Here is a 12,549-nt window from a genome sequence, read left to right on the forward strand (position 1 = left end):
AAAAACGGTGTTTTGTGAGCCATCCCGTCCGAGATTACCCCCTCGGTTGTTGTCTTCTTGTGCATGTCGAAGTGGCATCATCCCGCTTCCCTCTTCGCTCTCCACCAGCGACTCATTAGTGCTTTTGTCCCCAGTCGGCAGGAATGTTCCCTTATCCAGAGTGTGTGATTATGACCTGGAAGCTTTGAATAGGCGGAGAGGAAAAGGGGGGAAAAGCTTGTGCCTCGGGGGGATTCAGGGACACGTGCGGAATAAGTTTTGTGGGGATTGTCATCCCTAGCCATTGATCGATGATCCCTCGTTACTACCGCAGTGACGGTGCAGTGGTGAGGATGAAGACCTATTTGCATGCAGGTAATGTGATAACAGATTGGTCTATCGTATTAAGGCTTCGTCCTTCCTCTCTCTCTTCTCTCTTTCTTTTTTCTTTTTTTACTAGGGAGGGGGCGTCACAGTTCTAATGTATTACCTGTAAAAGAAACAAACTAGAATTTGTGCTTTCTGAGCAAATTTGGGAAGAATTTGTTGAGAAATTCTTCAGAATTCAAGCAGCAAAGATAAGTATCTTTCCTATTTATACTGCACCAAGATATTAAGTTGATCTTAAAGGTTCTGGATTTATTACCCTTAACTAAAACATGAAATACCTGAGCCTTTTGTTTTTATCTATGACTCTTTTAAATGTTTTACGGGGCGATACCCTCATCTTCAAGATTTTTACGCTATAATATGGTACTTAACGTACAGGTGCAGCGCTAAGCATGTCCGCTTACTGGACATTATTCTGATTGCATTTGTCAATCACATTTCGAAATGAAATAAAAGCAGTCGTGGATAGGGTTTGCTTGCCCAATTTCACCACTGAGTGATCATTGTGAATTACATGCTGCATTGCGTATCTTGTTGCCCCAGGGCTAGTAAAGCAGGTGCTATGCAAGTAGTATTTGCTTTACCTAAATCAATAATGTTTCTTTGCTTATACAGCGTAGCAAGAGACGCCCTGATATAGCTTGTCCTCAACAGTTCTGGTTCATATTTAACCATTTAAAAAAAGAATGGGGTGATATTAGGAGAAACAAAATCAAAATACATTGTCCAATTGACTATGTCAAGAAAATCTCATTAAGATAGTGAAACAGTTTCAAGAGTTTCACTATAGTTTTATCTACACTGTATGTTTGAAACGATATAGGTTGTATTTCTTTTTCTTCTTTTTTAAAATGAATATTAAAGATTATAAAAGGAGATAGCGTTGGTGATTTTCCAGCTAAATGGTTTTGATTCAAACGACATTGTGATATACTCCAAAAGTTGAAGGTTTCTGAAATAAATATATATATTGATCTATTTAAACAAAAAGATACACAAAGAAACTAAGATGGAAATGTAATTAGTTTTGTAAGGTACATAGAATATTATTTTTTTTAATACAGAATTGCTTTTTGGAAAAATTATTGAATGAATCTCAAATTTCAAAGTTTTAAGAGACGTAGAGATTTACAAATCAATAAATGGTTGCTAGTTTTGCAGATAAAGAACATTAGAAATTGTATAATATGGTTTTAGAATAGACATTTATTAATATGAAAATATGAAATTGTATATCACTATCACTTATACAGAATAATGGTTTCTTAGGATGAAATAATTACAGATAGAAAGTAGATAGAAATTGAAATATTTGATTTTAAGTAATGCCATGAAATAGATTAAGTATTTCTTTCAACGGACATTAGGGCCCATTGGACTTGACTATAACAAGAATATCAAAAGTATAATGTTTCTGACAAACTTATCATGATTTTTAAAATGACCCAGTAGCCTTAGTTGTGATGGCACAGCTAGTCTTATAGATTGATCATGATAATCATTTTAATAATCAGCATTTATTTTAATTTTGGTGATTATAGTGGTCACAATAATTACAGCATTATTAATCCAATTTGAAAAAGAAAATAATAATTTGGTTCATGTGATAAATGCCCCTTTTTCTCATTACATGACTAAGAACATATATTTTTATGCAAAATGAGAACTGTAATTTTCAATAATCTACACATTGTCAACTTGTGTGGAAGTGTTATTCATATTGCTCATAGAGGGCCCTCTTCCACAATTATAACTGTGTTGAGTATGATTTACAGGGGAAACTATAAGCATGCTTTGTATGGGTGTGTGTGTTTTTTAAGAAGAAAAAATGAATTCTCTTAAGGCAGTCGCAGTTTTCTTTTTTCTGTACTCAAGTTCAATTCTTTGTTGCATCGCAATTAGCTGCTTTTTAGGTTCAAGGGCAGGGTCGATCTCAATGGAGACAGTGATGTCATACTTACGTGAACAAGTAAAATAGACATCCAGGCAATAAAATCTGTCAAAATTGCCTCTTTTTGCTCCTATTGTGGTTTAACAATTCAAGGATTAAAACTTGAGCCAAATGTGTAATGCTGCTTGAAATGATGAGCAGATGCAAATCCCTTTTTAATTCCTTCCTCACAATTGTATCTTTATAAAACTTAGGAAATTTGTATCTAGATTTCTTTTCAAGTTGGTTGGTTGTGCTGAATGGTTTTGCTGAATGGGTATTTAGGAAGATAGAGAAATAGGAAATGAATCTTCCTTTTCTTTGGATAGAAGTACTTATGTCTATTCAAACACTACTTTGTCGACAAATGAAGCTCAACTTGAAATGCGGTATGCATGAACCATTCAAGATTTATGACTCTGCACTTAAATCTTTGTATCAGCAACCTCTCAACTACTGAACTTGACTCTCAGATACAAACTGCGTAATGTAATGGTTTACTTTCATTTTTGTCGTAACCACACTCACACTCTGCAAAGTATTTGAAGAAAACTGAATACATCATAAATAGAATAGCATTGATAGCAAACGGTAGTTGCACATAAAGACGCACCCTCAACGCAAAGGATAGAATTGTTGGTGATGTCAGTGCATCTAAAATTGTGATCTGACTATTAAATCAGATTGACATGTGTATCTTTGTAAAATCAAATTGTACGGGCATACTACTTTTAGATTAAAATATTATGGTTCTGCATCTATGCGCCAAAGTAATGATTTTCATTGATGATTCCTTTAGTATTTTTGGGTGCGTCTCTGCGTACCATTTAGGTGGGGCTCAGTTCCCTAAACTTCATTGATAATTTAGGATGAATACTCTTATTCTGTAGAAAAGATGTCTTCTGTTATTTCAGTTTGCAAGGAACGCTCAGGAACATTGAAATAAAATAACTAATTTTACATTAAGGGTTGAATATGTTTTGCTCTACTATACTATTCTATGCTACACTGTATTACACTGTACTGTACTATACTAGTATACTGTACATGCATGCCTATTACATCAAAATCAAATTGTATCCAATGTGTTAATAGGATTATAGTGATAGTTTGGTATATATTTGAGAATAATATACAACCTTACCCTACAAAATATATAAAATGGGAATTGATGGGGAAGGGGGGGGGGGGGGGGGGGTAATTGGGATAATCCAATTTTATATTAAGATTTTAAGATAATGCATTTCCCTGATACTGTTTGTATAGTCCTAATAGGTGTTAATGAACATACCATACCCTCATTCTGATCGACAGAGATGACCCGAACCTATGTCAGAGTCTATACCGTCAGCGAATGTCAGTGCTTGTTAAAAGCCAGATGGGTATCAAGTCAGGGTTATAAAACATAAAAGTATGTGACTTAATGTCCTTCTGGGTCTGAGCGAACATGATTGAATCCGTGTATCTTTCTGTCATCTCTCCGTTGGTATGGGTGTAATTGGCCTGTTTTGTGTCTGTGATTGTTTTATGTTGCTCTATGTCTTTGCATCTTATGAAATAATGGTTACAGTGTCCCACATATATGTTTGATCATTTCTAAAATGATTTTTGTATCACTTTCGCCATTTTGTCCATACGAAGTAGTAGGCGTTCATAACAATTTCACACTTGGCTTATTTGTAATTTGTGTGCCTTAACGAACCGATAAAGAGTTAATAATTCATACCATTTTATCATATGTGATGCAAATTATTAATGAACTTTTCTATGGTTAATTGAAATCAATAGTATAATTAACATTGATCACTGTAGGCTGATGCTATATAACCCCCTCTCCCCCCCCCCCCCCCCCAAATTAAGTCTTCACAGATTTGCAAACTTTTGTTTATCTGGAGTCAGTTAATGACAATGTAGAAATGACAACTTACAGCACCTACTTGCAACTGGCCTAATAAATTTAAATTTATTAATGTTTGTAAATTAATCAGCCCTGATTCTTACACTTCTACGTTACGCTGCCTTTAAACTGTCCCCCACATACCGTTAATAACTGCATTATTCATACCCCTTGTAAATTTGATGCTTTTGGGTTTTTTTCGTAACTCAAGAATAAAAGGTGACATTAGGGCCTTAATTTGTTGAATACTTTTAGATGTAAGCTTCAATGTCACATTCTCAAGAAGCATAAATCAGGACGAATCAATCTTTCACATACTTCAAAATTACAAAACTTGGTAATGGTATGAATAATTTAGTTGTTAAATGTACATTGACGAGACAGTGTGTATATGATATAGGCCTAATTGGTTAATGTCTTCTCTTTGTTTTTATTTTTATTGTTACAGATGAACTGAATGAGCTCATAAAATGCATGGTATGTGGTGATACATCAACAGGATTTCACTATGGGATACACTCATGTGAAGGCTGCAAGGTAAGCTCAATAAACCCTTCTAATGTCATCTTGAACATACAATCAAACCTAACCGTGACCACCTGTTTACAAAGACCATGTTTTTTTGTTTCCCTTGAAAATATCTCATTGAAACATGTACTAAAGGAACCTGTCTACAAAGACCACATTTTTTGTTTCCCTTGAAAAATGGTTTCTCATTGAAACATGTACTAAAGGAACCTGTCTATAAAGACCATTTTTTGTTTCCATTGAAAATAGTTTCTCATTGAAACATGTACTTAAGGAACCTGTCTATAAAGACCATTTTTTGTTTCCCTTGAAAAGGGTTTCTCATTGAAACATGTACTAAAGGAACCTGTCTCAAAAGACCATTTTTTGTGTTTCCCTTAGGCAGTCGCTATAGACAGGTTTGACTGTATTTTCGAATGATGATATACTGGTAGTAATGTGGTCTAATTTCCCAAGGGTAGGCTCAGGTCCTTTCTTTTTTTATCTTCAATTTCTAGAAAAACAGGTTGGATTTTGTCTCAAAACAATATTTTTGTCTCAGTTTCTCGGAACATAACATCATATGGTATGTTATAGCTTACAAAAATAATGCTAATAAAAGAACTACCAAATACATGGAGATTGCAGAGAAAAAAGAAAAATTTTCTTTTTAAGGGCTCCCCTCTCCTCAAATGTAGTTGTTTTAAAAATGCACACACAAGAATAGTTTTCCCCCAATGTTACCAGCAACATCAAAATTAGGGCAGTTCAAATATTTTTACGATAGAGAAAATGGCTCCCATTTAAGCCTCTATTATCAAGGACAACTTTAATTCACACACCTCGGCACTGTATTGACTAATTACATTGACTAATTACATAAGTAATTTTCACCGACTCGATGCAGTTGGGGTTTGGGTTTTGTTGATATATTGTGAACCATGCAAGAAATTATTTTTTGCCATGTAAACTGTTGTATTATAATCTTGCCAAATGATCTTCAAGAGATTTTCGAGTGACATACTTGCGAATTGTATATTCTCATATAATACAGATACAATTTTTTGCCAAATTGGCTACAGTTTCCATAAGATACATTTTAAACTTTTTTCATAATATATCACAAATTGAGCATTTTTTTCAATTAGTTCTGTCTGACCTCTAGCGGTAGAATTTATACAACAAAGCAGTGCCAAACATAGTGCCTACCCTGATAATTCTTCTTATGTCATGCACTGTTGATCTGCAACGAACAATGGCTTCTCTTATCCCTAAATTTGCATGAAACATACTTTTTTGATAAATGATGGTAATAATTACTTTCCATTGAAGTAACTGATCAAAGCACTTTGCAATGTATTATTACCCCGAGCATCGGATACAATTATAATTCTGCACTTATGGCGCACATTCTCCACTCCATTCGGTGTGGAGAGAAGCAATGTAAATAAAATGCCTTGCTTAAGGATGTGAGTACTGTGCGAGAGCCGCATGACCTTTGTTTCCCCGGTCTAGTGAATAAACCATTCGACTGTGACATCTCCACCCATTTGTCACAAAACAGAGTTTGCCTATTTTATCACTATTTGATTAAATATTGCACCAGTAAATAAATTCTGTTTTGTAATTTGCTTGTTGAGGTTTCATAAACAAAGGATTAGAGTTAACACCGTAGCATGTATTCCTGTATGAAGAATAGCCCTGAAAATACCAGATAATGTAGATATTTCAAGTTGAATTTCAGATTTTAAAGGAATTTAATAAAAATATGAAAGTAAATTACATTAAACATTTTCGAGTGCAAGAGATGCTGTCAGATGTAAAGGGACAAACATAGAATTATAAGGCTTTATTGGGTTTTGTCGCAATGATTATAACCCATTAAGTGTATCTTGTGATACTTGTTTTGTGTTCACTATATTAGGCGTCTAGCTATTAGAAAATAAATGCAATAATTGATTATTATAATTGAGTGGTTATTACACGGACTAATAAGAAAAAGTTTAACTTTTCATATAAACTATTTTGAAAAATAAGGTGGCTTTTTCTTTGTCTAAATTATATTTACATTCGTGGATGTCTGAAGAAAATTCTGGAATTCTCCAAAGCACTCGCCTTGAATATATTTTGAGCCTATAGAGATAGTTAAATGGTTGTATTAATACAATAGTAGAATAGAATGGACAAGCTTTACTTGGGGATTGATTTTAATAGTTTAAGCATTAAAGCATTATTACCTGTATAGCTATCCAAAGAGATTATCTTAGGATAATCATTGACCTCTACTCGAATCCCTTAAATCTCTCTCAAGTTCATCCTTCAGGGAAAGAAAAACATTGCTGGAGTTAACTATCCAAACAAAAGATATATATTTCTATAAACACCTCGATATTGTTAGTAGTTTGTGAGAAATAGCAAGGTCATGGTAGAGCCCGGGATGTATTAAGGTAACTTACTTTAAAACCCAGTTTCCTGGCTATGTTTGCCTTTAAATCCAGCAACAATCAGGAAACCAGGAGGGAAATCAGTGGATTCGTTCTCCGAGCGATACTTTATCCTCCATTCGTACCTGCCAAAACATCAGGTATTATGTGACTTTATTCTTTCAACACCTTGAGGACATTGGCCCTCTTCACATGATAAAGCTGATCGGTCTCATGAAAATTGGCCTCGTGAAATCGGCATGTGCTTGTGTCCATTCTGAGGGGACTTTAATGCCTTGACGACACGGCCGGCCCTCTTCACATTCGTATGAAAAGGATGGGTCTCATAAATCGGTTTGACCCTCGCTGGTGTATCTACAGAATTCTGTTCCCATTGCCACAAGAACTATGCGGTTCTGTATGACACATGCTTTAGTCTGTTGTCAATTCTCTACACAAACCAAATTCCCAACTACAGTCATAACCCTAACCCTCAAACTGTTAAACCTAAAACCCAGTTACTATCATATAATCCTAGCCCTTTACATCTTTTTTTCATCAAACGAAGTCTGGAGCAAATGTCCCTGAAACAAATGCCTGGTCAATTGTGGGTTTCAATGATCATTTAGTAGTGTAGTGGGTAGGGACTCAATTTTTCCACAAGGAAACAGGCTTTGTTCTGCTACTCCCCCATGATAATGCTCTTTTTCACTTCATGATAATGATGCCAATGATTTCACTTACCGCTATGGTTGCCTAATACGTGCAAAATACACCTTCAGTTATGGACAATGCCATCTATTCAATGGAAAGGTATCTACAGTATTAACTTAAACTCAGTAGCAGTACCATCTATTTTTGTATTGTACCTTTAGTGATGATTAACAGTAGTTAGGAAGCATCATTGCTTTTTTCATCATTGGAGATGGGAAAAAATTGTATTCTATTATTTAGAATATTCTATTTTTTTTATTGATAAATAAAATGTATCAAGCCCATTTTAAAGTTGTAAGTTGTTATGAAAATGAACTCCTTTTCTCTCCTCATTATCAACAACTTTCAAAAACAATTCTCATAAATAGATATATTTTATGTAAATTGACTATAAATGGCGAGCATTCTTGAGCTGAAAGAGTATTGTATAATGCACTGAACTATATAAGGCAATTGTTGAGGAGTGATTCTGTGAAATAAAAGTTGCCTTGAACTATATTCTTAGTATAGTGCTATGGATATATTGATGAAATCGGTGGAGGAATAGTCAATACACAACAAGAAAACAAGTGAAGAAAGCCAGAAACTTGGACAGTAATGTATTAAGGGAACTCGCCGACATGCAAGGGATGTCGATAACACGGCGCGGAGAAGGAAAATTTCAAAGGAAACAAGATACAGAAAGGGAAGAAGGAAGGTGGAAAACATTCAACGAAGTTCAATTTGGCATCACATACAAGCACCTCTCGCGTTACCAACTCACCCATCTCGAGTGTGCCTCTCGTAAAGTTCTCGTTGGAAATCGAGTTGTACATTCCATTTCCCGTCCGTGACGCGAGTTCCTTCCCCTCGCTCAAATTTGTTAATCTTTTAGCCCGAGCATCAATTAGTTATCTGTCGGTGGTCAGAGATGTGTGCAGGAGAAAGATCGTGAGAAAATTCTTGTAGGAGAAGTAGAGATAGATGAGCTGATCGATAGCCAGGGTGTTAATGAACGTATGACTTGTTTGAACTTTGACATATTTCGCAAATATTGGAATATTGGGAGTCTCATCTCTGTACATGTAGGCCCCAAATCAGATATTCAAAGGGGCAGTTTCAGGAAGAGGGCAGGGGCTTTGATTCTTGGGGGGGGGGGCACAAGAAGACGTTCAGAGGGCCAAGAGTGACAATTCTTTTTTTAAAGCATGTCTTTAATAATTAATGCAATATTCTATGTTGAAATTCCAAATTATGTAAATGCAAATTATATTTTTAGTTTTATATAATTCCAGATCAGATTGGATTTTGATTTTATTTATTTGTCATACATATAGAATTCCACTTATAAGCTTTCTCTAAGTATATAATCTCTCTCTCTTGCTCTTGCTCTTCTCAGTGTCTCTCTCTCTCTCTCTCTCTCTCTCCTTAATCTCTGTATTTTCCATTCTCCTGCCCTTTCTTTCAACTCTCAGGCTCGCTTTCTTTTTTTATTTCACCCTCCATTCGTCTCTCCCATTATCTTTTTTTTTTCTCTTTCTTTCTCTTTCTCTCAATCTCTCAACATATTTCATGCTCTATCTCAAATGTTCTTTTCTTTAGATTTGGCAAACTAAAACTAGTGATTTTTTTTTTAATGAGAGCACTTGTAAATTCTCTTTCTTCTTCAAGTCCCACTCAGACTAAGTATGTGCATAAGAGTAACACGAGATGGGTCATATACAGTTTTCTTTCTGCAAAACATACATGCCTCTCAAACAAGTCCGCAGATCTAATTGCAAACCCATTGAATGTCATCCTTTTGTATATGAATATCAAATATCATTTCGATGTTAAGAGACCTTTGTAACAAGTTACCACGGAACTCTTTCTACAATGATAATTGTGCTTTTCACTACTCTTTCTCAATGATTTATTTAAGTGAACAGGAAAGTGGCATCCTTGGTGACTTTGATCAAGTTTTTGTGTAGTCTAAACAGCTTCCTCCTCTTGAGATACTTTCTTACCAGTTTTATCTGTAATAATTAATGGGGATAATAAAGAAGTATTCAAGGATTTTAGGTTCTGTCATTTCAAACACAATACTTTATGATGAATACACTCTTTCTGAATATTAGTAGTCATAGAATGTAACATGAGGAGCACACTAGCTAGCTAGATTGCAGTTCGTTTAGCCGTCCAGTGCTAAAAATGGATGTCATCCAACTTCTCGCAGCGTCAGCCCCAGAGCTTTCACGATGCATCAGGAGTGTCAAACGTGATTTCTGTAAATGTTAGTGTACATTTGTAAGTGTTAAATACATTCAGTATGTTACCTTAATAGGTGATCACCTTCACTTTCAATCCCGGCTCATTGGCAGACTCCTCAGAATAAATGCCCGCTGACAGAAGTATCCTCTCTCTGTCACGTTGAATTGTTGACGGAAAAATATGAAGCGTCATCCCCGGATTAGAAAATTCTGATCTTTGGGATTAGCAGCGGCCAAATGGCAATCTCGGAGGAAGAGCATCGAAGGCCGCGAGAAGTTCAAACTTGGGACAATTACAGGATACTGGTTTTCACACCCTCAGAGCTAGCTTCGATCTTCGTTGCCTTTGAAGAATTATAAAGCCCGGGTAATGTCGAGGTGACGGATCGTAAAAAGATGGATGCGCACAAGAAGCAGAGGGATATTGCTGATAACGATCGCACCTTTTCTATTTCAATTTTCCGAGCTCGTGGTAATGTGGTATTGTGAAATTGACACCTGGAAGTATGTAGGAGGCTAGGAGTGATGGATGTCTTGTTATGTAAAGAAAGAAGAATCCGTTTGCTAAGGCCCAGAGCCATATGTGTAACAATCATGAAATACAGCATTGTGATTGTGACAGTGTGGGCGGGGGTTGAATCATCGTATAACATTGACTTTTAAGGTTTGACACCTTGCATTGAATTTATTCCCCGCTTGCATGAAAACCCGCAAATTAGTGATTGTAGTTAGAGATTTCTTGGAAAAAGAATGGAAAATAGTAACATGCAAAACCTTAGCACAATGAATTAGGAAGAGAGATTGGAAATGAAATCACTCCATATGATAAGGATATGAGTTTTGATGACTACGATACTTTAATACTGATTTATGATATTATATATTGACAAATACATATACATTGACTTGGCTTTGAACATAGGATCTCCCAGTTGTGAGGCCACTGCCCTACCACTGAGCCATTATACCCCTGTCATGTTTTCTGTCTACTTTTTTCTTTCTTTTCAGACTTTTCGGACACTTTGTATTAAAAACATTAATTACTCTGCCCAGTGTAAAAAATATGTTTCCAGTGGAAATTGTACAAAAAGACATTGTTAACTGCAACTTGATTTTGTAGGATCAACTATCTGTAGAACTAAACCAGCCAGCCACAAACACATCATCATAATTGTTCTCTCTATTTTTTCTTCAATTTCCATCTTGATCACAGGGTTTCTTCAGGCGGAGTCTCAACCAACATGAATCGTACACGTGTTCAAACAACGGACAGTGCGAGATCTCCCTCTATACCAGGAATCAGTGTCAACTCTGTAGATGGAAAAAATGTCTCGGTGTCGGCATGTCAAAAGATGGTGAGTGCATCCCTCCTCCTATCACCTCATCCCCCACCCCCACCCCTCATCCTCCCTCCTGCATCCTCATCCCCTGTCCAGCATCAGGACCATGCATATATGTGCGGCCTGTGGTGTTTACCAAACCAGAAACTTTACATACATTATTATATTTGCAAATTTTGCAGGTGGAACAGAGTCATGAAAGTGTCATGCTTTCAAAGGATTGAATTGCAACGGACACCACACTGAATTTTCTGAAACTGCAAAAAGTTATTGCCCGTAAAATGGCTATTTTCTTCAAATTGTAAGAAAGAAAGTGAAGTGCCATGAAAATTTTCAGTAGCAGAATAGATCAACAATGTTTTGCAACATGAAATCTTTTTAAATATTTTTTTTTGGGTAGTCAATGTTTTATGGAGTTGGCTAATGAGTTTCTCTTTTAGAAGATTTTACCTTTCAGAAAGTTTTGATATTTTCCTTCTCCATTTCAATAAGTTTTCTGCTCAGAGCCAGGAGACAATAAGCTCTTCACATGGAATTAATTCTTTCTTTTTTTTCTTCTTTTAATTGCCCCCATCTTTTCATATTGTTGCCAATATTCACATTTCTTTGCCTTTATCATTATCGTTGAATTCATATACCTCATTTTTCTTCATCATCATCTTCAGCTATACTTCATCTATTTTCTATATGACCCATTCCTGAACTCCCATATCGATATGCCTAGATTACAAGGCAAAACATGTACACAGCCGAGGGGTGCCAGTCCTATTGTCCGAGTGCTCTGTAATGACAATTGAGGCACCTACACATAGCATAGGGTTGTTTTCATTATTCACAAGTGACGGTAATGTCCCATAGATCTCTATGATACAAACACTAACTTTTAATAGCTGACTTTGAGCTCTGAAGATGAAACTGAATTTATAGAGAAATCAACTCTGACTATTTCTCAATATTTTATTAAGTAATATGATATTTCATCCAGCGAAATGTTTTAAAATATAGCAAAAACTCGCTGGAAGTTACATTAATTGGAAAGCACAACTAATATTTCTTCATGAGTGTCGAGATGACATGCTGTACTTTCAGCCGTTATTTATTTTCTATGAAAAATGTTCAGCAAATATCACATGATTATAGT

General features: G+C 35.6%; 1 protein-coding gene across 1 annotated transcript in view; it reads left to right on the forward strand.

Moving 5' to 3' along the window:
* Positions 1–12,549, forward strand: part of LOC100890792 — a 131,582-nt gene that overhangs the window by 102,019 nt on the left and 17,014 nt on the right. The window contains exons 2-3 of the mRNA XM_030974531.1: positions 4,645–4,733; positions 11,282–11,423. Coding sequence (XP_030830391.1) covers positions 4,645–4,733; positions 11,282–11,423 — 231 coding nt within the window. The remainder of the gene's footprint in view (positions 1–4,644; positions 4,734–11,281; positions 11,424–12,549) is intronic.

Source organism: Strongylocentrotus purpuratus, unplaced genomic scaffold, assembly GCF_000002235.5.
Source record: "Strongylocentrotus purpuratus isolate Spur 01 unplaced genomic scaffold, Spur_5.0 spur5_scaffold_7, whole genome shotgun sequence".
Taxonomy (NCBI): domain Eukaryota; kingdom Metazoa; phylum Echinodermata; class Echinoidea; order Camarodonta; family Strongylocentrotidae; genus Strongylocentrotus; species Strongylocentrotus purpuratus.